This window comes from Rhinopithecus bieti, unplaced genomic scaffold, assembly GCF_001698545.2.
Source record: "Rhinopithecus bieti isolate Rb0 unplaced genomic scaffold, ASM169854v2 scaffold_3878, whole genome shotgun sequence".
NCBI classification, from domain to species: Eukaryota; Metazoa; Chordata; class Mammalia; order Primates; family Cercopithecidae; genus Rhinopithecus; species Rhinopithecus bieti.
Genome location: NW_016805059.1, coordinates 7942800 through 7969926, shown reverse-complemented (window position 1 = coordinate 7969926; position 27127 = coordinate 7942800). Strand labels below are relative to the sequence as shown.

At 35.1% G+C, this 27127-nt stretch overlaps 1 protein-coding gene across 1 annotated transcript in view; it reads right to left on the bottom strand.

Annotated features, from left to right (window-relative positions):
* Window positions 1-813: 813 nt before the first annotated feature.
* LRBA (LPS responsive beige-like anchor protein) overlaps window positions 814-27127 on the bottom strand; it is a 621489-nt gene continuing 595175 nt past the window's right edge. Inside the window, exons 45-47 of the mRNA XM_017871033.1 lie at window positions 2605-2745; window positions 1466-1585; window positions 814-843 (exon numbers count right to left, since the gene is read on the bottom strand). Of these exons, the coding sequence (XP_017726522.1) occupies window positions 814-843; window positions 1466-1585; window positions 2605-2745 (291 nt within the window). The remainder of the gene's footprint in view (window positions 844-1465; window positions 1586-2604; window positions 2746-27127) is intronic.

Genomic DNA, 27127 nt, shown 5'->3' with positions numbered 1-27127 from the left:
TTTCTCATCTGGCACTTATTTTCTCCCATATGGTATAATTATTTATATACGTCATATTTCTCTATGGAATTATAAGGAACTTCAAAACCATAGGGATATCTCATTATACTTAATAGATCTAACACAGTACACCTTGCAGAAAAAGACACTACGTAAAAAAAAAAAAAAAAAAAAAAAAAGACTATTTCTGGGGGAAAAAGCAAAATTCTAGTAAGGATTATATTAGCTACTGTGCAAAGTTTTTGATCCTTTGATCTTTCATGCATATAGATAGAATAACTCTTATTTTGCTTTATTAATAATGGAATTCTTTACTGAGCAAAGTCAGGTATGCGTTTAGAACCAGTGGCAGGCAAAACACAATTATTTTAAGAACTGGTACATAGGATATCTAAATATCTATGTCTGAGATTTTTCTCACGGTATTTTTCAGACTATAGTAATTTTATTCACTGAGTTTGGAATTCCAGCCAGGCACAGTGGCTCACACCTGTAATCCCAGCACTTTGGGTGGCTGAGGCAGGAAGATCGCTTAAAACAGTTCAAGACCAGCCTGGGCAACATAGGGAGACCCCATCTTTACAAAAAACCAAAAATTAGCCTAGTATGGTGGTACATGCCTGTGGTCCCAGCTACTCAGGAGGCTGAGGCAGGAGGATCACTCGAGCCTGGAAGGTCAAGGTTGAGGCTACAGTGAATTGTGATTGCGCCACTGCACTTCCAGCCTGAGGGACAAAGTGAGACCTTGTTTCCAAAAGAAAAGTTCAGAATCCCATTACGCATGGTGCCTTACATGCCTTACATCCACACTACCTACCTTATTATCCCTTCAACAGAAAGATTCTAAAGAGAAAGGGGGAAAAAACACTCTACAACAAAAGACAGAGAGTGAGGAGGGAGAGATTCTGATAGAAGAGAGACAGTCATTTAGAACTTACAGGGAGAGGCCAGGCGCAGTGGCTCACGCCTGCAATCCCAACACTTTGGGAGGCTGAGGCAGGCAGATCACTTGAGGTCAGGAGTTCCAGACCAGTCTGGTCAACATGGTGAAACCCCGTCTCTACTAAAAAAACACAAAAAACTAGCCATGCATTATGGCAGACGCCTGTAATCCCAGCTACTCGGGAGGCTGAGGCAGGAGAATTGCTTGAACACTGGAGGCGGAGGTGGCAGTGAGCCGAGATCGCGCCATTGCACACCAGCCTGAAGGACAGAGCAAGACTCTGTCTCCAAACAAACAAACAAACAAACAAAAACAAAACAACAACTACAAAAACTCACAGGGAAAGACAAGAGACAGAGACAGAGAGAGAAATGCTATAATTCTTGGCCATTCAATTAAGGACTTATCTTCTGAGATTTATCTTTAGTAAATAGGGTTGCATGGCAGTAGAGAAAATTTTCAACATTCATTTAACAAGTAATGCATTGGCAATAACAACAATAAAACAAAACATTTCTGTACCTTAATATCAGATGTATCACGCTGACTGTTTCGCCAAGCTCTGGAAATTGATGAAAAAGTTCGATCTGCATGATCAAATTTGCCTCCTTGCAAATTTAGGAAATAAGTTGTAAAAGGTTCCTAAAAAATAGCAATTAAAAAAATCCATAGGTTCCCTCATGCATAAAATGTGGTTTTATAAATCCTTAGAACTAAATATTTTAATGACTAATAGGTCCTAGCTAGTAATATAAACTAGGTATACAATGATAATTATATACAAATTATTACATTAATGTTCTAAAGTTATTTTTCCCTCAAAAGAAATATTTCTAAATATTTCAAAAATTTGGTATTTGCAACATTTTCTTCAGGTAGCCTTCCTTTCCAAGAATAATTTATTAATATCATGCAGACATAAATTAGATGTATTTTCTTCATAGTAGTACAGAGAATAGTGCAGCATGTAGTTTTCCTACTGTTATGGCTCAATATTTAATTTATGATTAAGAAAAGAAAAATGTTTGGATGATTTAAAAGCCTCCTCTTAGTTAAAGAACACTTAAACACATATTAGTGGATAATTGCTTGAAATTAGCTAAGCACTATAAATTACTTCTAGGATTTATGTCTGCCTGTATCCTTCTAACAAGCTTTAATTAATGATGTGCTGCTAATGCTTTCCCAAAGACATTGCTTTCTAGTAGATGAATTACCTTTCAATTTCACAGAAACATTTCTTGTTTAACCAATATATTATCAATACACGACAGCCTTAGTTTTACCAACAAACTTACCTTATTCCATTTGGAGCAACTTTCCAAAATATATAAATGCATGTCTGTGTTAGTAACAACTTACTTAGTTCTTATTTTAATAGACTGGATTTTAAAAGAATTTATGCTACAATTTGGAATCTGGTAAGATAGCAACCATCTGAAGGGGCAAATTTAAGAAAAAAAATTCATACAACTCCAGATGAAATATTTTTAAGGCAATACAAGCCAAATGAGATATAGAGATATTTATAATTAGAACTTCAATCATTTAAACTGACTTTTTTAGTATTCAAAAAAAGATGCTGATGAGTTCTAATTTTTGCATATCCTTCACAACATTGAATTTATTTAGTCATGGTGTATTATTCAAATTGAACTTACTATTCTTAGCAGCCATGCAAGAACAAAACTTGCAGTTGAGTAATGAGTACCATAGTGAAACTTTGGAACTTGATCGTCTTCCCATGATTCATAACGCTCTGCGAAGAATGCTGCTCTTTTTGGGTTCAGAGCTCCTATTGGCTGCCAATAGGCAGGGGAAAAACAAAGAATACATGAATGTAATCATCCTTCACATCTTCCTGTCTTGTGATGGTATCCTACTGGTGGGTATAAAAGCGAATTTTAAAAATATATACTATTTAAGCTGCAACACAGTATCATTTTGGGAGTAAAAAGAAAAGCAATTTTTTTCAACACAAGTTAAACACAATACATAAGTAAGTGAATGGATGAACCCATCATTTCTCCGTTAAGTCTAGTTTTAGTGGAACATAGGTGTTTAATCAACCCATAATAAGCATCACATAAAGACAATTACATGAAGTCAAATATCAGATATACAACACGTTGGAAAGCACCTATAAAACCTCATTTAGTTAATTAGAAGCAACAACCAGAAACAGAATCTTAAAGCTGAAGGACTGACTTATAATGGGTTCTTAGAAGAGAATGAAACAAAACTGGGAGATAGGTAAGATGGAGTACAAGAAAGAAATTGTGAGAAAATAGGGTTAAGATATAACTAGAAATTTCTACTAGTGTGAGTGAAAACAAAGGATAAAAATACGCCTACATAACTATATAGGATACACACACACACACACACATATATACACACACATATATATGTATATACTTTAACCAGAGGATAAAAATATGCCTGCATGAACTATATATATATAGTTAAAAAAAAGAATAGTAGACAGATTATGAACTTATACTGGAAAATAATACTTTACAGCAGAGGTCCCAGAGCAACATAGCAACATGGTCAAAACCCTGAGCTCACTAGAATGATAATAATACTCATTCAGAAGGTTGTTTTGAAAGATAAAAATGAGTAGGCACATTAAAGTCCAACAAACTATGCCTGACAACATTCAATGAATGCTAACTATGGTTTTTAAGATAATCTTTTAGAATTTGGGTAAAAGAATTTGAATTAAATAATTGCCTTTAGCAAATTGCTTAGCATAAGATAAAGCTTAATAAATGTTAGTTGGTACCTGTATCTTTATTGTTGCTACTGCTGTTGTCATTTAGTTAATACATGAACTCCATTAAATAGCAGGCAAAATTCTGTGTGATCATGCCTATGCATGTACATTTCCTTATGAGGACACAGAGAATATGCTTGAGAGTCTCAAAGGAGCGTAAGGCTCAAAAAGTGTTAAGATCAACTGCTTTAAGTAACAATTCATTCTCAAAAAAACATTCTGATCTCTAGAAAATCTCTATTCTTTATTCAAAATGTTTCAGTACCCATTCACTGAAAAAGAGATGATATATTAAGATTACTTCTCTTAATAAGATACAAAGGCCAGGTACAGTAGTTCACACCTACAATCCCAGTGCTTTGGGAGGTCGAGGTGGGAGATCGCTTGAGTCCAGGAGTGTAACACAGTGAGACCTTGTTTCTACAAAAAATTTTCAAAATCAGCTGGGCATAGTGGCATGTCCCTGTAGTCCCAGCTACTCAGGAGGCTGAGGGAGGAGGATTACATGAGCCCAGGCGCCTTAAAGCCTGCAGTGAGCTATGATCGTGCCACTGTACTCCAGCCTGGGAGATGGAGGGAGTCCCTATCCTGTCTCTAAACAAACAAACAAATAAATAAATCTTTATTTTAAAAAAGATACACAACAGTCTTTTGCCTTATATAATTTATGAACACCTATTAGTTAATCACTCCTTATTTACAAGAGAAAGAAAATATCTGATTATTTGTAGAGAAAATGTTAAAATAAATAAATAAAAAATAATTGGTTTAAAATGGATGCATTGAGAAATATTTTATTGAAAATGAAGCAATGTTCAGACCAGTTTTAAACTGCTTTTCATGTTATATAATTTTAAGCAACATCTTAAATTTATCATTTTGGTTATCTTTATTAAATTAACTATTTTTTCAAAACTATCTTTGGCATCACTCTCTTTCAATAGCTTGGTTTTAATAAATATTATATTTTAAGGCACGTTTTCCTTTACAAGCAAAATTTTAAAAATCTTTAATTACTATTTTAAGTCAGTTTCACAGTAAACTAATTTAAATGCTATCTTTTAAAGCATTAGTTTCTGTACAAAAGAATCATATCTGACTTATAAATATGTGCCAGTTAAGAATGGAGCTGACTCCAAGGATTCTTTCTTTGTTACAAAACCAATTTGAAATGCCTTTAAATGTATTTTAGTTGCTGCCCCTAAAGAATGAGCCATGGAAAAGAAAAGAGAGAAGAAATAAAATCACTAGAAGACAAATTATATGAATTAAAAATAGAATCAATGCTCCTTTTGTATGGTTCTGCAACATATTAAGTATTCACTTTATCTGCTCCTATTTTTATTACTCTCCAAATGAATAAACCCCAAAATCAATAGTTATAGAATCACGTTTCTTGAATATAATGCTAAAACCAATTAGGATTGATTTCACTAGCATCTGAAAAAAAATGGCATCTTGCAGAGATCCATATTGGTAGAACCCACGGTATTGATTTTCGCTGTTATTGTTACAGTTGGTTTCTGAAGCCTGCTATAGGACAGCTATCAAGACATACCACATTTATTTGCAAGCATATAAAAAAGAAGTCCCCAAATAAGAGAAAGTTAAAAAAAAAAGGCCAGTGGAGCTGTGCAATGACAATGATACACTATCAGCTTACTCAGAGAAGTTACAGTGGGAATACACACATTGAATTATACATTACGCGAAAGCACTGATTTATTGTGGTAATAACATCCACCTCATTAAAAGATTCTGCTTTGCTGCAGTTGGAAGGCTACATATTGTTTACTGCTATAAATTAATGGCAGTGCAAAGAAGACTGTGGAACCATCCTAACAATAGATCTGTAATGACAGTGCTGTATATCACAGCTTCCTCAGCAGCTTCATAATAAAATGGAGACAATGTATTGAGCTAATACATTCTACCATGCTGGCCCATATTTTTCTGACAACTGCTTTAAAAGATGAGCTGAATTCAACTATGTTATAATGCTGCAAAACATTTAACTAAGCAAGAGTCAGTCATATACCAAAGTGCATCAAAGCATTTTTAAAACATTGTCTAAATCAGCATTTCAAGATGTTTATTCATCTCTGCAAAAGGATGAAAAGTAAATGCTGATGAATCCTCTTACTTATATAGTATATTAAGAGTCAAAATTATTAAGTCAGTTCGGGAAGATGCTAGCACCATCATCCTACATAGAGCTTACTGTACAATTTAATAAGCCTGACAAAGTATTTTCTTAAAAGCAAGATTTTAAAGGAAAGTGACTCAAAATACTGGCCATTAAAATGGTCATAATTTCATTTAAAAAATCAGTAAAATAAATATTGATTAGAGAGTATAAAAGTGGTATAATTCCAGGTAAACACAAATAGCTCTAGAAGACAGAAAAATAATTTTAAACACTATAAAAAGCTAACAAATAAATAGAATTATAGAAGGTTTTCTTAACTCTACAGACTAAGAAAAAATCTCAATCACAATACAATGAAAAACAGGTTTAAGTAAAAGAATAGAATAACTTGAAAGTTAGAGTATTAGGTCTAACAACAAAATATTATGTTAAAAATGTAAATAAAGGACAGGCGCAATGGCTCTGTCTGTAACCTCAGCATTTTGGCAGGCTGAAGCAGGAGAATAACTTGAGCCCAGGAATTTGAGACCAGCCTGGGCAAAACGGTGAGATCCTGTCTCTACAAAAAATCAGAAATCAGATGGACATGGTGGTGTGCGCCTGTAGTCCCAGCTACTTGGGAGGATCGCTTGAATCCAGGAGGTTGAGGCTGCAGTGAGCTGTAATCGTGCCACTGTACTCAGCCTGGGTGACAGAGTGAGACCCTGTCTCAAACAAAACAAAAAACAGAAACAAAAACTTAGATTAAAGTGGGAAAAGACAAATTAAAGAAAACCAAAACTCCTGAAATTAGTATGAATAGCTAAAAATCACATATTTAGGATATTTTAATAATTTCACAAACAGCAAAGTTGACATCTGTAGTAGAATGATAAGTACTCTGCTTATGAGACAGTAATGATATCTTTCAAAAAAGGATATGTAAAATAAAACTTTAAAAATTAATTTTGTGAGAAGACTGCAATTAAAAAAACATTTTTTGTTACCTTCTTTGAGAAGTAACTTCACTAGTTAACAAAATCCCTGCATATAAAGTGATCTGTTCAGTGCCTGGTACATAATAATAATGATAATAATTTTTTTTCAGGTTATTTGACGAAGAATATTTAATAAAAAAGGCACTAAGTAAGCCTGATGAAATTAGTGGTGTCTATTAGGAAAGACTATGATTAAACATCACAATCCTCTAAAGACAAAGCAGGATAAGAACATGTAGTACTGTGGATGATCTGTAAGAAGCCTAAGAGTACACAGTAGTCCCCATCAATGAATATTACTACCTTAAGAACATAATCAAAACAAAATTACTTTTCAAAAATCCATGGGCCTCCAAATTTTACTATGAAAAGCGTAAGAAATATCAGGCTACTTATAATCATCTCCTACTACATTATTTAAAAACAAACAGTTTGAATTAACAGACTCCTTTAAAAGCACGTAACAGACTTTGGTCTAATTATTAATAAAAGTTAGCTGTAAAAGAAAAGGTACCTGTTTTTTCTTTCTTTATTAAAATTTTAGGAACTCTTACCTGAAGTTATCTAATTAAGAATAATACCTCCAGCTTACATTTTGTAATTTATTAAACATTATTATACATTATCATAATAAATAGGTAATCTTGATATTTCTATTTTAATAATAAAGAAATGAATTATCTAGCTCAAAATCAACATAAATCTAGAAGACTCAAACCTAGTACTCAAAAGCCCTTCTCTGGGCCATGTTATGTATTTAAAACTATTGTATTACAAGTTGGTTTTCCTAACTTCAAAAATTTGCTGTAATCTCAATTTTTCAAACATTTCTTTACTTAACAGGTTGATTTAAAGGCCAATGTAAGTAAAACACTTAGAAGCGCTCCTGACAAAAACAAACAAACAAACAAACAAACAAACAAACAAAAAGAAACTAACAAGTGTAGCTGCTATTAATGCAGTTATTACCATAACTATAATTCCTTCTTTCCTTTTGAAATTTATGTATGAATGATTACAATTTATATCAATTTATACCTTTCAGAAATGAAATTCCAAACTACTGGACCATACGTACAGTAATTGAAGGTAAGAAAGTTCTGGGAAATTGACAAGAAGTCTCAGATTTTTTACAAAGCAGAGATTTGATTGTCTTAGCTAACTTCTCTTTTAAAACCCAAAAGTCTCAAGGAGTTTTTCACACCTTTCTGTAAAGGCTTTCTTTGGAAAACCACTGAACTCCAACATTTGGAGATGAGAAGCAGAAAAGACTGGGGTTAAAGAAAAGGGAAAAAAGGTAACTCTAAACCAAAATACTAAGAAATAAGGTGCTTGAAAATGCTAAAGCATAATATTTCATCAAGATACATTTTGTGGGTAAGCAGAAGAGTGAAGAAAAGATGTCAAACGTGAAAAGAAGCTTAGGAAGGGGAGGCAAAAGAGTAGGACTACTTTGCAACCCTGCTTAGGATCCTGATGACTGGCCGAAAGTCATCCGCCAATGTAATCTTCATTTGATATGACAGGGAAATCAGAAACATTCTTTAATTTTGTGATGACAGGTAAAGTCTTCCTGACAGTACTGAAGAAGGTGTATGCAATTAGAAGTTATATGTTATTTCATTCTTCCCTAAAAGTAGGCTAGGCCACAGGAAACAAAAGAAAACCACTGCAAAGTGAGGGAAAAAAACTAGCAAGGAATAGAATACAAGATGGCTGAACTCAGTGTTCTTCTATGCTATAAAAATGTCAGGTTAAAGGACAGAATATCACCAAGCATCTGATATATGTTAACAGATTAAACAAATTTCAAATTCAGAGAATAAAAGAGGACATACTATCAGGAAATGTTACATCATAAAAGACAGTCATTCTTGATTAGGGAATAATGATTTGGTTTGAGAAGACTCCAGGAAAAAACTATGATATACATGTCAAAGGTGCCATTTTATCTGATGACAGTGCTACTATTTGCTGAATATAAGCAAAGGTTCTACAAATCTTACATAAATCACCTCATTATCTTTACAACAACTCTTAATACACAGACCAATTAGCATTCCCAATTTGCAGGTGAAAAAAACAGTTCGGGAGAAAGTAAATGACTATCAGTGGTTGGTTACCAGCCAGTGGCAGCAGCAAGATTAAAAGCCACCTCCAACCAAACTGACTAGCAAATCCCAGAGTGATTTGGGTTGTGTGAACTGGTACGCTGCCTCTGCAAGGCCATTAGAATCCTTTCATGGGAGCTTTAGATTAAATGCTCTTTTGAAAAAATACTATTAAAGTTTTTATCCCTACCTATATAATGTCTGTGGATATTACCTTAGAAGAAGGCATCAAAAAATTTTAAAAAAGCATATTTTATCTTGGGGACATCAAAACATGCTTGGCAAATACAGTTTTTTTAAAAAAAGTAAACAAAAAAGATAAATGCTGTCACCAAAGTTTATTGCCTTATCTTCCTTTTAACTTTTCTATTTTTTCTTTTCTATCTTTTCTGTGAACCCAAATGAGAGCCCTTAATTTTCTGTGTTGCTGAGGCTTTTTAGAGAAGCCAATGAATTTGATTCCCAGTGTCTCCATCACCTGTCTTCCTCCCCAACTACTCTAGTGAAGAAAATAAATAAATAAATAAATAAATAAATAGTGTCTGTCATTTCAGCAACATTGCCACTGTCAGGGGGTGCAGCAACTACTTTGTTTCAATTGTAGCAGCTCTTTTATCTAAATGACAAGTATAACAAGCAGCCTGATCAGCATTTTCACTCAACCTTGGCTTTTAGGGTATTTCGTTATATGCTATATACGGCTGAAATGGTTTGGCACTTATCCTCACATGCTCTAGATTTTATTTAATACTGTCAAGAAAAAAATTTCATCAGCACACCACTGTGGCTTTTAGAGCTAACAAATAAGCACTTTTGTTTTCAAGTACCAGAACACTTTTTAATCCCTTGAAAACACACTTTCTTACGAGTGGCATTAGATATATACTCACTATACCATTTCAATTTAACAAACACATCTTGGGAAAAAGAAAGTATTCCATTTTACTTATTGTACCTATGTAGAAACTAAATCATTTCAAATGCTTGCACTGATAGATTTACTAGTGATGTCTTCATAGTTCTATATTATTCAGCTACACAGTAAGTATTAAGTAATTTTTCTATAGGTGTTTATCTCATTTTGAGAAAGTCACATAAACTGTTAAAAATAATCTATTAATCCAATGCCACTGCTGAGCTAAATGCCTATAACAACCCAATAAACAGTCCAAAAAATCCAAGTATAATTAATAAACATGTTTTAAGTTATTATGAAAATGATAAAGAATGCAGATATAACAAAATCTATGCATTTGCAGATATATTCACCTGCCCACTTAACAAACCAGTTAAGGCCATTAAAATCAAATAAATCTATATGCTTTTAAGACAGGTCATTAGCAGCACACATATTAATGTTCTGCTAGCTTCTATAAACCAGAAACATAAAACAAAATTGGGAACTACTTGAGAAACATTCAGCTTTTGAAACTCATTTTCTATTTGCTTTGAAAGTCATCGGAATATAATAAAACTAGTTCTGATTTCAGAAACTAACACTCTCTCTCTCTCTCTCTGTGTGTGTGTGTGTGTGTGTGTGTGTGTGTGTATGCTGTTTTGTTCAACGCTGAGTTGGGAAAAACTGTGTGCTTATTGTTTAGCTTAAGCCTGGGCTAATGGCACTAAATATTTCAACGATATGCATGCGAAGCACAACAAAATATCATGATTATAAAAAGCAAGGAGGATTCCAAATCCATAAAGATTAGTAAAAATAGTTATTTTATTCTGTTTTAGACTAATAAACTGCTTTTTGGGAAAATAGTAAATCTTTTTAAAAATATGTTTATTTATTTAGAGACAGGCTCTCACTCTGTTACCCAGGCTCACATGCAGTGATGTAGCCATAGCTCACTGCAGCCTCGAACTCCTAGGCTCAAACGATCCTTCTGCCTCAGCCTCCTGAGCAGCTAGGACTACAGGCACATGCTACCACACCGACATAATTCTTTTAGTTTTTTGTAGACCCAGGCTGGCCTTGAACTCCTGGCCTCAAGCAATACTCCCTCCTCAGCCTTCCAAAGTGCTGGGATTACAGCCATGAGCCACCACCTTGGGCGGGAAAAATACTAAATCTTAATACAAAAATTAGACACAAAGAAGGATAAGTTAAAGATGTCAATATACAAGGTATGGATGGAACTAGAGGCATTATGTTAAGTGAAATAAGCCAAGCACAGAAAGATAAATATCACATATTCTCACTCATATTTTGAAGCTAAAAAAAAGTGGATCTCATAAAGATGAAGAGTTAGACTGGTGGTTATCTGAGGCCAGGAAGTGTAGGGGGGAAATGGATGAAGAGAGATTGATTTTAAAAATTATGTTAAAGAACACAGAGACAGGCAGACATCTGAGTTGTAAGGCATTTTAAAACTATAGTGGACTTCAAATATCAAACAAAGAGATAAAATATTGTTTGGCAAATGTAAACGAGCCTATGTGGTAGCTTTCAGAAGAAACAGGGCAACTGGAATCAATTTAAGAAGATAATCTCTAATGATTCCATAAGTGCAACAGAAGAGACTCTAATAATTATCATGACTTAAGAATAGCCATGGGTCATACATAAGAGCTGGCAAATGTTGATAACACTTTTGGAGTTGATTATTAGCAATGTGAGGCCTGACAGGCAGTTACATTGCAGTTGTATTCCTAGAAAAAGCCCAGTCCTGGCAAGGAAGGTCAGTGATATTCAACCTCTAAGACGATCCCCAAAATGAAGCCCTTATATCAAAAAGCAGACCCTGCTAAAATAGTCCAGCCCCTGTACATTCCTCCACAGTGCCGCTCTCAAGGTAAGCAAAATCCACTAGTTGAATAAAACTGGAGCAGCCAGATTGCTGACCAAAAACCTTGCTCCATTGCTGGAGAAATCAGTCAAAAAATAAAGGCCGATGAGATTCAAAAGTGCTATCTAAAATTTACCTTATTTTCTTGTGCAAGAGGATATGTTGGGATAGTCATCAACATAGAGAACTTACATTTTACCCTTTTTAAAATGAAAATTTTATTGTACTTTTCCCTCTACAACTATATATCTGATCTACTTGGTGGGGTGGGGGATTAAATGTAGTCATTTAATTGTAGTACAGTGATAATCAATATTTATGAGGGACTAGAAATAAGTCAGTGAAGCTCGGATTTAGAAACCACTGCACCTGCAATAGCTGGACAGGTTTTGGGCTGCCTCTATGATTTAAGACAAAAAGAAATAAAATGTAAGCATAAAAATATAACAAAAAATCCTCTGTTCAATTTATAAGTTACTATCAACTGGAAAAAAAAAAACCTTATGTAACACAAATCATATGAAATAATTAATTTTATGTGTCAACTTGACTGGGGCACAGGGTGCACAGATTAAGCATTATTTCTTGGTATGTCTATGAAGATGTTTCCAGGTGAGATTAGCCTTTAAACTGGTGGACTCAGTATAGATTTCCTTCTCCAGTGTGGGTGGGCATCATCCAATCTGTTGAGGATCTGAATAGAACAAAATGCAGAGAAAGGAGGAATTTGCCTGTTTTTTCCTATCTCACTGCTGAAGCTGAGACAGCTCATCTCATCTTTTCCTGTTGTCAGTCTGGGATTTACACCATCAGCTCCCTTGGTTCTCAGGCCTTTAGACCTGCAATGAATTACACAACCAGCTTTCCAGGGTCTCCAGCCTGCAGATGGCAGACTGTGGGACTTCTCAGCCTCCCTAATCACATCAGCCAATTTCTCATAATAAATCTCTTTTTGGATACAGATATATAGATATCTCCTATTGGTTCTGTTTCTCTGGAGAACCTCAAGATACCACATCAAGAGAAAATGAAATTAATTCATAAGGTAAATATAGGGTATTTCTTCAAATTTTGAGATCAATATTGAGATTATAATCACTTATAAAATAGAATATAAAGTTTATAAACTACCTCATTCTGGTAATAGATGGCAAAACTATGGTTCCACCATCCACACTCCTTTTCCCAAATGGAGCACCTTTTTTAAAACATTCAAATTTGACATAATTTAAGAAGCTCCTTTAAAAAAGTGATTTAACAACATGTGGATGTCAAAGAACGCACTAGACAATTCATAGAAAGAAAAGCCTAAGAAGTCCATTAACCATGTATCCAAAATGGGTAATTTCATATTTAAAAAGCTAGCTAAGTTGACCATTTCCTATTAAAAGGAACCAGAGGTCCTTAAAGAAATCGTTGATTCTAATTCTGGGGCAGAAAATATACAAAACAGCCTGGGACAGACAACTTGTCGTACCAGAAGGCAAAGGATTTGTCAAATATTAATGGGATTGTATCTAAGGGACATAATACCCTTCTTAAAGAGACCTCACTGGACAAAGTCGTGGCAATTTCAGTACCACAAAGAATAACACAGTTCTACTTTCATATAAAAATGTAGCAAGTATCAAGGAATGTTGCTCTCATTTTAATAACAATAAAAAGACTATAAGATGATAACCACTTTTGTACTAACCAGAGAGCTGAGGTAAAAGACAACCAAATGAAGTAAATTCCAAAAAGTTACAGGCCTCTTACAAACTGCTATAATTTTGGCAAAACATGGCAGGAAGAGGTAGTCAACATAAAAGTAGGTAAGAAGAAGGCCAGGCGTGGTAGCTCATGCCTGTAATCCCAGCACTTTGGGAGGCCGAGGCGGGTGGATCACCGGAGGTCAGGAGTTTGAGACCAGCCTGGCCAACATGGTGAAATCCCCTCTCTACTAAAAATACAAAAATTAGCCAGGCATGGTGGAGGGCACCTGTAATACCAGCTACTCGGGAGGCTGAGGCAGGAGAATTGCTTGAACCCAGAGGGCAGAGGTTGCGGTGAGCCAAGATCATGCCCTTGCACTCCAGTCTGAGCGACAAGAGTGAAACTGTGTCTTTAAAAAAAAAAAAAAAAAAAAAAAAGGCAGGAAAGAAGAATCTAAAATTATTTATAAAGAATTTTCTAAATACCAATGTTGGGTTGAACTGTTGGGTGAACAGATCAACTTAGAAACACAAGGGAGTTTGCATGCACTTGTAAGCTCTTTTCCATGGGCCTCTATAGGTGGCTCATGAGAGAGAATATGACTGAGGCAAGGTAGAAAACCAGGGAGGGGCTCTCTAGGTGACACAGGCACACAGGATATGATTTACAGTTACTGGGAATGGCAACAAAACACAATCTCATTCCCCTAATCTTTCTCTTATAGGAATCAAAATCCTTAAGCTGATGGGAGAGGAACACCAAACTCTCATGCCAGGGACTAAGCGAGTATCAACTTGCACATGGGGAAAGAGTGGGAGCAAAACAAATCTACTGCAGGAAGAGGGATAGAAAACCCTGTGTACCACCCCTAGGACCCAGGCAAAGATCCGCTGCTTCTGGAGTAGGGTAAAAGCAAAAGCCCTTTCAGGAAGACATGTCCTGCACTGATGCAAAGAAGAGGTCTGCTACTACTGGAAGAAGGATAGGAAATTCTTTCCTGTGGATGCCATGAGGGGTAGACGCAAGAACACTGAGAAGGTCCATCCCTGATGACCATTTAAATGGGATCTACTTAAGAATGAGGATGAATCAAGAGAACTGAGGAGCTACCCTATCTACCCCCCAACAAGCCTGGAACTGAGTTACCAACAACAGCAATCTACTTCTAGAAAAAAACCCAGAAAAGTACATAGAAAAATGTCTCTGTGGCACAGGCATAGAGGGTCAGCTAGAGAGTAGAGCAAGAAGAGTGAGAAAAGACATCCACCACCCACGCCAAATTCTTACAGAGGAATTTGAAGTTTGTACTGTATTTTAAGGTAATAATAAGAATAACAAACCTAACTAAGCTCATCTATTGACCAGATTGACTGAACTCCCCACACTAACTACGTGACATAAGAAGAAGCATATACTTCCCTGGGCAGAAAATCTTATTCATATCCGAGCCTATACTGTTCTCCTATCTCAGATAAAATAGAATCATAAAAATAATCTAAAAGAAGCACATAAAGTACAAAGAACTGATATGTAGAATAAAAACCAGCAAGAAGGTAGATTTAAGCCAATCATATAAAAAATTACATTAAATGTAAATGACCTCAACACCCCAATTAAAATGCAGAGATTGTCTGATTAGGCATGAAAGCAAGGTTCTATTATATGTTGTCCATAAAAAAAATGTTAAATATAAAGCCATAGACAGGGTTCTTAAAATAATAGAAAAAAAAATGCTGCAAGTAATAAAATAATGCCCTCATGGGATATTAACATCAGAATAAGTAGATTTCAGAACATGAAATATTACTAAATATAAAGAAGGACATTGCATAATGAAAAATGAATTATTTTATCAAGAAAACATAACAATTTGAAGAGTGTATGCACTGTATTAGTTTCCTAGGGCTCGTATAACAAAACATCACAAACTAGGTGGCTTAAAACAATATAATCTTATTGTCTCACATTTCTGGAGGCTAGAATTCTGAAATCAAGTTGTTTACAGGTTCATGCTCTCTTTGAAGCCTCTAGAGGAGAATCTTTCTTGCCTGTTCCAGGTTCTGGTAGGCCCAGTTGTTCCTTGGCTTGCAGCAACACAACTCTAATATCTGCTTCCATCAACATATAGTGTTCTCTCCCTGTATGTCTGTCTTTATATGATGTTTTCATACAAGAACACCAGTCATATTGGATTTGGGCCCACCCTAATGCCTCATCTTAACTTGATTACATCTTCAAAGACCCTATTTATGAATAAGGTCACATTCATAGGTACCAGGAGGTTAGGACTTTAACACATCTTTTTGGAAACAAAATTCAACCCGTATCATGTACCCAAAAATAAACATGGAAAATACATAAAATAAAAACTAACAGAACTTTGGTGAGGTGGGTTGGCTTACACCTGTAATCCTAGCATTTTGGGAGGCCAAGGCAGACAAACCACTTGAGGCCAGGAGTTTGAGACCAGCGGGGCCAACATGGCAAAACCCTGTCTCTACTGAAAATACAATTAGCTGGGTATGGTGGCACATGCCTGTAATCCTAGCTACTTGGGAGGCTGAGGCATGAGAATTGCTTGAAACCAGGAGGCGGAGGTTGCAATGAGCCAAGATGGCACATTGCATTCCAGCCTGAGCGACAGGACAAGACTCTGCCTCAAAAACACAACAAAACAAACAGAAAAACTAACAGAACTGAACGAAAATACAGACAAATCTAACTTATACTTGGAGACTTCAACAGTCTTCTTTCAGGATTCAACAGAACAAGTAGAAATTAGTAAGAATACAGAAGACATGAACAACGACATCATCAACCAATTTGACCTAATTGATATTTACAAAACAATACTTAACTAAAGACTATGCACTCTTTCCAAATGCACATGGAGCATTAATCAAAGTAGACCATATTCTGAGCCATCGAACAAATTCTCACTAACTGAAAAGAACTGAAATCATACAGAGTATGTTCCTCAACCGCAATGGAATTAAACTAGAAATAAACACAAGAAAGACACCTGACAAATCCCCAAATAGGTGGTAACTAAACAACATACTTCTAAATAATCCATGGGTGAAAAAGAAATTTACAAGAGAAATGAGAAAATATTTAAATGGGCTGAAAATAAAAACAATATATAAAATGTGTTGGGGCCGGGCGCGGTGGCTCAAGCCTGTAATCCCAGCACTTGGGAGGCCGAGACGGGCGGATCACGAGGTCAGGAGATCGAGACCATCCTGGCGAACATGGTGAAACCCCGTCTCTACTAAAAAATACAAAAAACCAGCCGGGCGAGGTCGAAGGCGCTGGTAGTCCCAGCGACTCGGGAGGCTGAGGCAGGAGAATGGCGTGAACCCGGGAGGTGGAGCTTGCAGTGAGCTGAGATCTGGCCACTGTACTCCAGCCCGGGGGACAGACCCACCCCTTGTCCAAAAAAAAAAAAAAAAAAACAAATGTGTTGGACCCAGCTAAATTAGTGCTTTGAGAAAAATTTGTAGTGCTAAATGCTTACATTAAAAAAAGTCCTTAAATAGTTTAACGTTTCCACCTTAAGATACTAAAAAGATAAATTAAATCTAAATCATATAGAAAAAAATATAGTATGGAAAGCAAAGATCACAGGAATTGAAAACAGAAAAAGCAATAGAAAAATAAATAAAATCTCCAGCCAGACTGGTCCAGAGGGAGAAAAAGAAATAAATGCCAGTATCAAGAATGAAGGAAGGGACAACTGAGATGAAATAAACAAATTTTGTGAAAGATGCAAACTACCAAAACTCATTAACAAAAAGATAACCTGAATAGCCCTTTATCTGTTAAGGAAACTGAATTCAACGTTTTACAAAAAACCTTCCCAGAAACAAAACTCTTGGCCTAAATGGCTTCACTCATGAGCTCTACCAAACACTTAAGGGTGAAATAATGATTGTGTATCATCTTTTCTAGGAAACAGAAGAGGAAGAAACAACTTCAAAACTCATTTTGTCATGTAAGCATTACCTTGATGCCAAAACTCAACAACCTTACAGGCCAAAATCCTTTGGGAATACATATGCAAAAGTTCTTAAGAAAATATTTGCAAATGTGTTCCAGCCATTTATTAAAAGGATAATACGTCACAATCTGGTTTATCACAGGAAGGAAACACTACACAATCAGCCAGTGTAATTCACTATACTACCCAACTAAAAAAGAAAATGCAATCATCTTCAGAAAAGGAATTTGATAAAATTCAATACCCAATTATGATGAAGACTCTCAACAAACTAGTTATAGAAGGGAACTTCTTTGGGAGGCTGAGGCAGGTGGATCACAAGGTCAGGAGATGGAGACCATCTGGCCAGCATGGTGAAACCCCATCTCTACTGAAAATACAAAAATTAGTCACCATCTGTGGTGGCAGGCATCTGTAGTCCCAGCTACTCAGGAGGCTGAGGCAGGAGAATCACTTGAACCCAGGAGGTGGAGGTTACAGTGAGCCAAGATTGCGCCACTGCACTCCAGCCTGGGCGACAGAGCGACACTCTGTCTCAAAAAAAAAAAGACAAGGGAACTTAACCTAATAGAAGCATCTACAGAAAAGCCTATAGCTAATATTATACTTAATGGCGAAAGACTGAATGCTTTTCCCCTAACACTAAAGACAAGGCACTCTCAATATTTGTTAACATTATATAGCACAGTAAGTCTTCACTTCACAATGCCATTTATGTAGAAAGTCCCAAAAAGTCTACAAAAAGGCTGCTAGTAATAATAATTGAGTTTAGCAAGGATGCAGAAGACAAGGTCAATTTACAAAATTCAGTTGTATTTCTACATACTAGCAACAAACAATTGGAATTAAACATTTTACAACAGGATTAAAACCATGAATTTTTGAAGGTTAAATTAACAAGATATGTGTAAGAATTGTATGCTAAAAGCTATGGAACATTTGAGAGAAACTAAAGAAGGACTAAATAAATGGAAAAGACACTATATTAATGAATTGGAACATTCAATATTGTTAGCACATTATTTTTACCCCAAATGTTCTACAGATTCAATTCAATCCTAATAAAAAATCTAGAAGGCTTTTTAAAAATTATAAATTAACAGGTACATTCTCAAGAAGAAAAATGGCTAGGACAGTCAAACAATTTTTTAAAAGAAGAATAAAGCTGGAGGGTTCACAAGACTTTATTACACGATTTACTATAAAACCACAGTACTCAAGACTGTGGTACTGATATAAGGATATACTGATTGATTGTGCAGAACAGAAAGTCTAGAAATAGACCTACACATATATGGCCAATTGATTTCCAACAAAGATGCCAGGACATCTCCAGAGAAAAAGTCTTTCCAACAAATGGTGTTAGAAGAATTGGACTTCTACACACAAAAAAAGAAGAACCTGAACTCTTACCATGAACCTATAATACATTCTAGACAAAAATAAGTAGCATTAGCAGCCACAATACAGAAGAGTAGTAATAATTCTGTTTGATCCAAGTTGATTTTAGAAAAGCCATTAACACCATTGGGTCAAAATAAATAGATAGTCAATTACATAATCTAAATCAGCAGCTTCCAACTTTGTCCTGTAAGATAGTCTCTAATATATATACATGTACACTGTCTATTCACAGACCTCTTGCAACAAACCCACAGTCCCCTCAAGTGACCAGAGCTCACAGGTTGGGAACAACTGGCACATCTTCATCTTCCTTTCTACCAATAAGACACCAGCAAGTGTTATCCATTGAACACTGACTCATCTTCAACCTCTTTTCTACCTTTTTCTGTATGAAAAATTCAACCTTACTGTAAGAATTCTGTATGAAAAATTCAACCCTAAATGTAAGAATTCATATTAGTCCTTCATATTTCACTTGAATATTTCATGTGAATGTTTCAATCAAAATGATTCAAAAGTTTGTTTTTTTTTTCTTTTTTTGAGACAGAGTCTCGCTCTGTCACCCAGACTGGAAGGTAGAGCGTGATCTCTGTTCACTGCAACCTCCGACTCCCTGGTTCAAGCTATTCTTCTGCCTCGGCCTCCTGAGTAGCTGGGATTACAGGCATGCACCACCACATCCGGCTAATTTCTGTATTTTTAGTAGAGACACGGTTTCACCACATTGGCCAGGATGGTCTTGATCTCCTGACCTTGTGATCCACCCGCCTCGGCCTCCCAAAGTGCTGGGATTACAGGCGTGAGCCACCGTGTCCGGCCTCAAAAATTTGTATTTTAATTTGTGTAAGGTAAGCTATATGGTCTATTTGTTATATTAGTGAAACTTGAACAAGTCAGAACCTGGGACAGAATTCTAAAAAGATGCCCTAAAGAGGGCAATATCTCAAGTTTTTAAAACAATTAAACAATAGGATTGTATGATGATTTGAACAGTTATTAATGTTACTAATGACTATTAATTAATTACCTTGTATTTCAGACAGGTAATACTCAGATATTAAAATAATTTACTGAGATAGGTCACACTATATCTATAACTTTCCCAATTTACTGGCCTAATCAAAACTTTTATTTTCTTTTTTAAAATTTTTAAAATTTCAATAGCTTTGGGGGTACAAGTAGCTTTTGGTTACGTGCATGAGTTATATAGTAGTGAAGTCTGGGCTTCTAGTATACTTGTCACCCAAAGAGTGTACCATAGGTGATTTTTCGTCCCTCACCTTCCCCCTCAGCCTTCTCCCTTTTAAGTCTCCAATGTCCATTATACTACTCTGTATGTCTTTGCATACCCATAGCTTAGCTCCAGCTTACAAGTAATAACATGTGGTATTTGGTTTTCCATTCCTGAGTTACTTTACTTAGGATAATGGCTTCCAGTTCCATCCAAAAACTTTTATTTCTTCTTCTTAATTTTTTTGATGTTTGGTGTTTTTTAATTTTTAATTTTAATTTTTATAGGTAGTTTGTGTATATATTTATGGGGTACCCAAGATGTTTTGATATAGGTGAGCAACGCATAATAATCCCATGTAAAATCAGGTGTCTATCCCTTCAAGCACTTATCCCTTGTGTTACAAACAATCAAATTACACTTTTAGTTATTTTAAACTCTACAATTACATTATTTTTGACTATAGTCACCCTGTTGTGCTATCAAATACTAGATCTTATTCTATCTTGCTAATTTTTTTGCTACCCATTAATCATTCCTACCTATACCCCATCCCCCACCACCCTTCCCAGCTTCTGGAAACCATCCTTCTACTCTCTATCTCCACTAGTTCAATGGTTTTGATTTTTAGATCCCCACAAATAAATGAGAACATGTGATGTTTGTCTTTCTGTGCATGGTTTATTTCACTTAGCATAATGACCTCCAGTTCTATCCATGTTGTTGCAAATGACAGGATCTCGTTATTTTTACGGCTGAATAGTACTCCATTGTGTATAAGCACCATATTTTCTTTATTCATTCATCTGTTGATGGATACTTAGGTTGCTTCCAAATCTTGGTTATTGTGAACAGTGCTGCCAATAAACCTGGGAGTGTAGATACCTCTTTGATACACTGATTTTCCTTCTCCATGGTATATATCTAGAAGTGGAATTGTTGGATCATATGGCAGCTCTATTTTTAGTTTTTCGAGAAGCTTCAGAATTGTTCTCCACAATGGTTGTACTAATTTATGTTCCTACCAACAGTGTACAAGAGTTCTCTTTTCTTCACAAGCTTACCAGCATTTGGTATTGCTTGTCTTCTGGACATAAGCCATTTTAATTGGAATGAGATGATAGCTCATTGCAGTTTTGATTTGCATTTCTCTGATGATCAGTGATGCTGAGTGCCTTTTCGTATGCCTGCATGCCATTTGTATGACTTCTTTTGAGAAATGTCTATTCAAATCTTGTGACCATTTAAAAAACTGGATTATGAGATGTTTTCCTATAGACCCGTTTGAGCTCCTTACATATTCTGGTTATTAATCCCTTATCATATGAGTGGTTTGCAAATATTTTCTCCCATTCTGTGGCTTATATCTTCACTTTTTGATTGTTTCCTTTGCTGTGCAGAAGGCTTTTAATTTGATGTGATCCCATTTGCCCATTTTTGCTTTGGTTGCCTGTGCTTATGGGGTACTACTCGAGAAATTTTTGTGCAGACCACTGTCTTGGAGAGTTTCCCCAATGTTTTCTTGTTTCACAGTTAGAGTTCTCAGATTCGAGTCTTTAATTTATTTTGATTTGATTTTGTATATGGTTAGAGATAGGGTTCTAGTTTCATTCTTCTGCATATGAAGAACCACTTTTCCCAGCACTATTTATTGAAGAGACTGTCTTTTCCCCAGTGTACATTCTTGGCACCTTTCTCAAAAATGAGTTCACTGTAGGTATGTGGATTTGTAAAATCTTTTCTTTTTAAAATAAATAAGTTAATGCAGTTCAACGGGATGTATATCCCAGTAAAACTACTGATTTTCTTTCCCTCTTACACTAAAAAAAAACTATTTGTCTATTCTAATTTTATTTTATTTTATTTATTTATTTATTTTTTATTTTTTTGAGACGGAGTCTTACTCTGTCACCGGGGCTGGAGTGCAGTGGCCGGATCTCAGCTCACTGCAAGCTCCGCCTCCCGGGTTCACGCCATTCTCCTGCCTCAGCCTCCCCGAGTAGCTGGGACTACAGGCGCCGCCACCTCGCCCGGCTAGCTTTTGTATTTTTTAGTAGAGACGGGGTTTCACAGTGTTAGCCAGGATGGTCTCGATCTCCTGACCTCGTGATCCGCCCGTCTCGGCCTCCCAAAGTGCTGGGATTACAGGCTTGAGCCACCGCGCCCGGCCCTAATTTTTATATTGAGCCCACAATAACATGATTTTGTTTGCAGAATTTACTTCTTTCCACTTCCAAAAACTTGCTTCAAATGATAAATTTTGGATTCACACTTTTTAAAAAATTCCTTTTCTGAAAGTAAGACCATCTAAAAATTAAGCTACAGAAAAATGTTTTCTGATTAGTCTTGTAAATATTTTAAATATAACATGCATGCAATTATAAAGGTCTTTAAAAGTACGAACAATTTAATTCACTTTTGTTTCTGGAAGAGTCCTCAGAATAGTGTAGAAAAAAGATGCCCAGCAAAATTATTTGAACAAACACGTTGAATAGAACTTGGAGAAAAAAGAATTGGACAAGAATTTGAATATAAGAATAAAATATATTTATTACATCATCCACTGTAAAAAACTATAGTACATATTCACACACAAAGTAACTTTTAAAATTGTAGGCAAGAATCAGAAGTTGATACATGCAAGTACATTTTAAAAGCTATAAATGCATACCTGCTTTTTAAATGTTCTACTAAATTTACTTTCTATAATTAAAAAAAAAAAGCTATGCCTAAAATCAGGAGGATAGTTACTGCTACTAATTAAACTTAAAAAAAATTTCCTAGGTGTTTTGGAAATAGTTTCTATGTAAATTCACAGTAGATATTCCCTACTCTAAACCTACCTCAGTTTATACACCCAGCACCAAACGAATACAAAGCACTATGGGATAAAACTAATAATGCTATGCAAATAAAACAATTCATTTATAAATAATACTAAATAGTCACTCCACATCACAGTAACTTAGCATGATCAGAGAATAAATACTTAACTTTGAGAAGGATTACTGACTGGCAGTGTGTTGCTGGTATATGTCAGGATTATTCATCACCCTGACAGTAATATTAACCACAATCCATTTCAGTTGCTTCGGTTTATCATTTTCTGACTAATGTTAAAAAATAATGTCATTGGAGGCTGCTTGAATTAAGTGTAGAATTAACGTCTGTTAGAGTCATTCAAAAACTTCTATTAGAAGATAACTTCTACAGAAAACCAAATCTGCTATACAGAATACTAATGCTTAAAAGATGTAAATTTAGAAACACAGTCACACAAAATAAATAGACTAATTCTGTTTTAAAAACAAAACTTCAACAAATCCTATAAATGCCTTCTAACATCTATATACATGTATATTCCTTAAATATATATGCTTCCACTTTCCTGAACTTAGTATTAAATTCTACGTAAAGAGTTGCACAGACATATTTTAAACTAACATGCCACATTGAACAAGTAATCATTCCATTTTAAAAGGTCAGTGTATTCATGAAAAATTTTCTTCAGGGTTTTATAAATTAAATAGCGACATAGTTTGCTACATAGGATCCTCAAAATTAAGTAATCTGCTAAAGGTCCCTCTACTTATAAATGGTAACAGGAATACACAACTCTATCTAAATCCAAAGATTCCCTGCTCTGGTCTAATTTTATCTTTCCAGGCTGTTTTCTCCACATCATGTTGATATTCCTTTTAGAAGATATCTGCACTTACCTTACAACTCTTCTATTAATTTTTATACTGCTCTTTCTTATTTTATGATTATTCACTTTGCATAGCATAATTTTCTTGTTCTATTAATGCAATAGTTTTCTTTTATCTGAGAATATTTATTCTAGTTCTTTTCTTTAAAAAAAAAAACTTCTTCATAAATTGCCTCTGTTTCTTCTGGTTTTACTTCGATTTTCTATTTACTTTGGTCTTTGTCATCTTTCACATTAGAGGCTGTCTTTAAATGTTTGCTGATACTTGGCTGCCCCTCCATTCTTAAGAATGAGACACTGAAGAGCTGATTGAAGCATATAGAGCATAAGTAGTGATGTGAACTGGTAGACTTCACTGAAGGGAAATCAAGTGGGCTCTAAGTAGGATTCCTAAATGTTTTATCTTTTTAGGTGTTTTCTTTTCAGCCAGTGAATATGCCCAAAGAGTAATACAATCTTCTGTCTTATGGGGTGAGGATGGTATAAACTTAGTTGCCACAGTTCTAACAGCATGACAGCAGAAAGGGTCTAGGGGCTTTCATGACTTAGTACTTAAAGCTTTCAGTTATAACCCTCCTGTTTTCCATCCTCTACCTTAAACCCTCCTTCTGGTGTGCTTGGTGTTCTCATATCAGAAATGCATCTAGTACAATTTCTCCAAAAAAGTCAATCTCTTACTTTTGACAATACAGAGGGGAAAAGCAGTTGGATTTTGGAATGAAGCAGATATAAAGCAAGTATTCAATTCAAAATGTTCTTTCAGATTATACCTAAAGTCTACCAGTTTACTGATACACAGATCTGAGATCAAATCCTGAGCTTACCACTTGGAAAATGTGTGACCTGCCAGAATTCTTTAACCTCACTAAATCTTAGTTTCCTTATCTCTAAAATAAAGATAATAACACATTCCTTACAGGGTTATTGAGGGAATTAAAGGAAACAGCATATGTAAAATGCTTGTCATAGTGGAAAGCACCTATTAGGGCTTCCCTCACAATCCTACAATTACATTGGGAACTTCTCCCATATCATTCTTATGCTTATTAGACTGCAAACTTTCCAAGGCCAGACAATGTAATTTATATCATAATCTCTAAAATCAATGTGGCATACAACAGCATCCATGTTTGATGCCAAGATTAAAATATTTTTAACATATTATGTCAGCCAATAAAACATATCCAAAACATAATCAAGTATGGGGTAATTTTTAGTTTCTTTCTTTGCATTTATATTTTATTTAAACAATTTAAGATCTGTTATTTACTGTTGTAGTATCATAAGATGTGTTTCTTTTTGTAAGCTTGAATTCCTTTGGCTTCACTGAAGCCCAATAAATAGAAAAATGAAGTAAAAGTCATAACACCTAACAAGTTTAAACAATATTCCCCCCACCCCCAAGAGTGTTCTTTTCCCTCTGTGACATCTAGATGGTATATTGATTCCTGGTGTATCTGTTACAGAGCAGACTAAAAGGACTGGCATTCATCAGAAACAGCACTTAAAACTTAAAGAGATAAAGAAGTGCTGTCTGATCAACAACAGTTAAATGTCGGTAGTCAATTCCAGGTCAAGATGTATGTTGTATATTAAATGTGTGTGTTAGAGAGAAATATCTCACATATAAAAATACACATTAAATGGTAGGAGATAAATGAAGGAGAGAAAAAAAAAAAAATCACTTACTTTTCCTGAAAGGGAGAGAGAGAAACAGAAACATATACTAAGCACAAACAGGAGCAACTCAGCAATGAGTAATAAATTCACTATGGTTCTGTCACTCAGTTCTCTTTGGTTTTGTCAGCATTTACTCTTTTAGAAATATTTGGATCCAAACTAGGGCAATGTAAACTGCTAGGTTAACAGAGTGTGAATAGTCTAGCATTGTAACATAGGTTTAAAAACAAAACAAAACAAACATGATTTCTTAGAGCTTAGGCAAAAATTTAAAATTCCGTTTTAGTCGATTTTCTTCTGATTCCTATGCTGCAAGATAGGAATCAGGAGATCATGGTGCAGGTTCACTTTTTTCTACTTTTTATTTTCCTGTTTCTGCACTATGGACCAAAATAACAGCTCACTTTGTGGTTACAATCTAAAGATGAAAACCAGATTTTTCTTAACTTTGTTCCTCAAACTGTCTATTTTTCTTCATTTTAGAAATGTGAGTTGTAATTAATAAAAAATAAATATTTGCTTTACCTTGACCATTCCTGTTTCTCCCTAATCTTCAGCTTTTTCTTTTACTAGCATAGTAATGACTTCATTTTATTCTTTCATATCTTCAGAAACTAGCAGTCCATGGCATATTACAGTACTCAATTAACAACCAATAAATGAATGAACAAATGCATAAGCAGTAACACTGAGGATCCTCTAGTTTTAACCAAATATTCAGCTTTTTTTGTAAAACGGGTTTAATCAAAAAAGCCTGGAGCATAACCTGGGCTAAAGACAATAAGAGTAGGGCAATTTGAAAAGAAAAAAGCTTTCCTTTTACAAGCAATAGCATGTTGCTTATATGTACTAGGTACTTCAGCATGAGAAGTGAAAGGTAACTTGATAAATAACATTAAAATAGACCCAGCAACTGATGCCAAAAGTGGAAGGCAGTATTAGCATATTACAGAGTTTCTCAAACTTTCTGAGCCAAAACTCGCATTAAGAAATATATTACTTTAAAAAACACACATGTATACATACTCAAACAAATTGAGCAGAAGATTTATACAATAAGCACAGTGATGTTTTCTCTTTCATGTTATGCTATGGTATCCCACTCATTTTTTAAAAATGCAGTTGTGAGCTACAGATTGAAAACTTAGTGTTCAGATTTTGATTCTACCTATGTGCAACTTGACCCATTGGTGCATTAGTTTCTGCCTCTGTAAAAACAATAATGATGATACCTACTTAAAGGGATTTTGTGACGGTTAAAGGAATTACCATACACAAAACACTTAAGACAAAAGCCTGGCACATAGTAAGTGCTCAATAAACATTAGTTAACAATAATAACGATAATAAAGTGGAATGCTCCTGTCTTGTGAATTTCATAGCCAAGATAATTGGGTTTTCATTGGCAAGTGGAATAGTTATCAATTGTATTTCAATCCAAGAATACACTGGTTTTTTGAAAAGGTACCCAGATTACTGTACAAATACATACTATATATTCTAAACTAACTACACTAATCAACTAGAAGAAAATGATTGCCTCAGATTGTCTTGGTTTCCTTCTCTCAGAAAATTTGTTTTACACAATCACTTTCCAAAGTAAAGAAAAGATAATAAATCACAGGTACAAAGGAAATCATCCTAATCTACAAAGGAA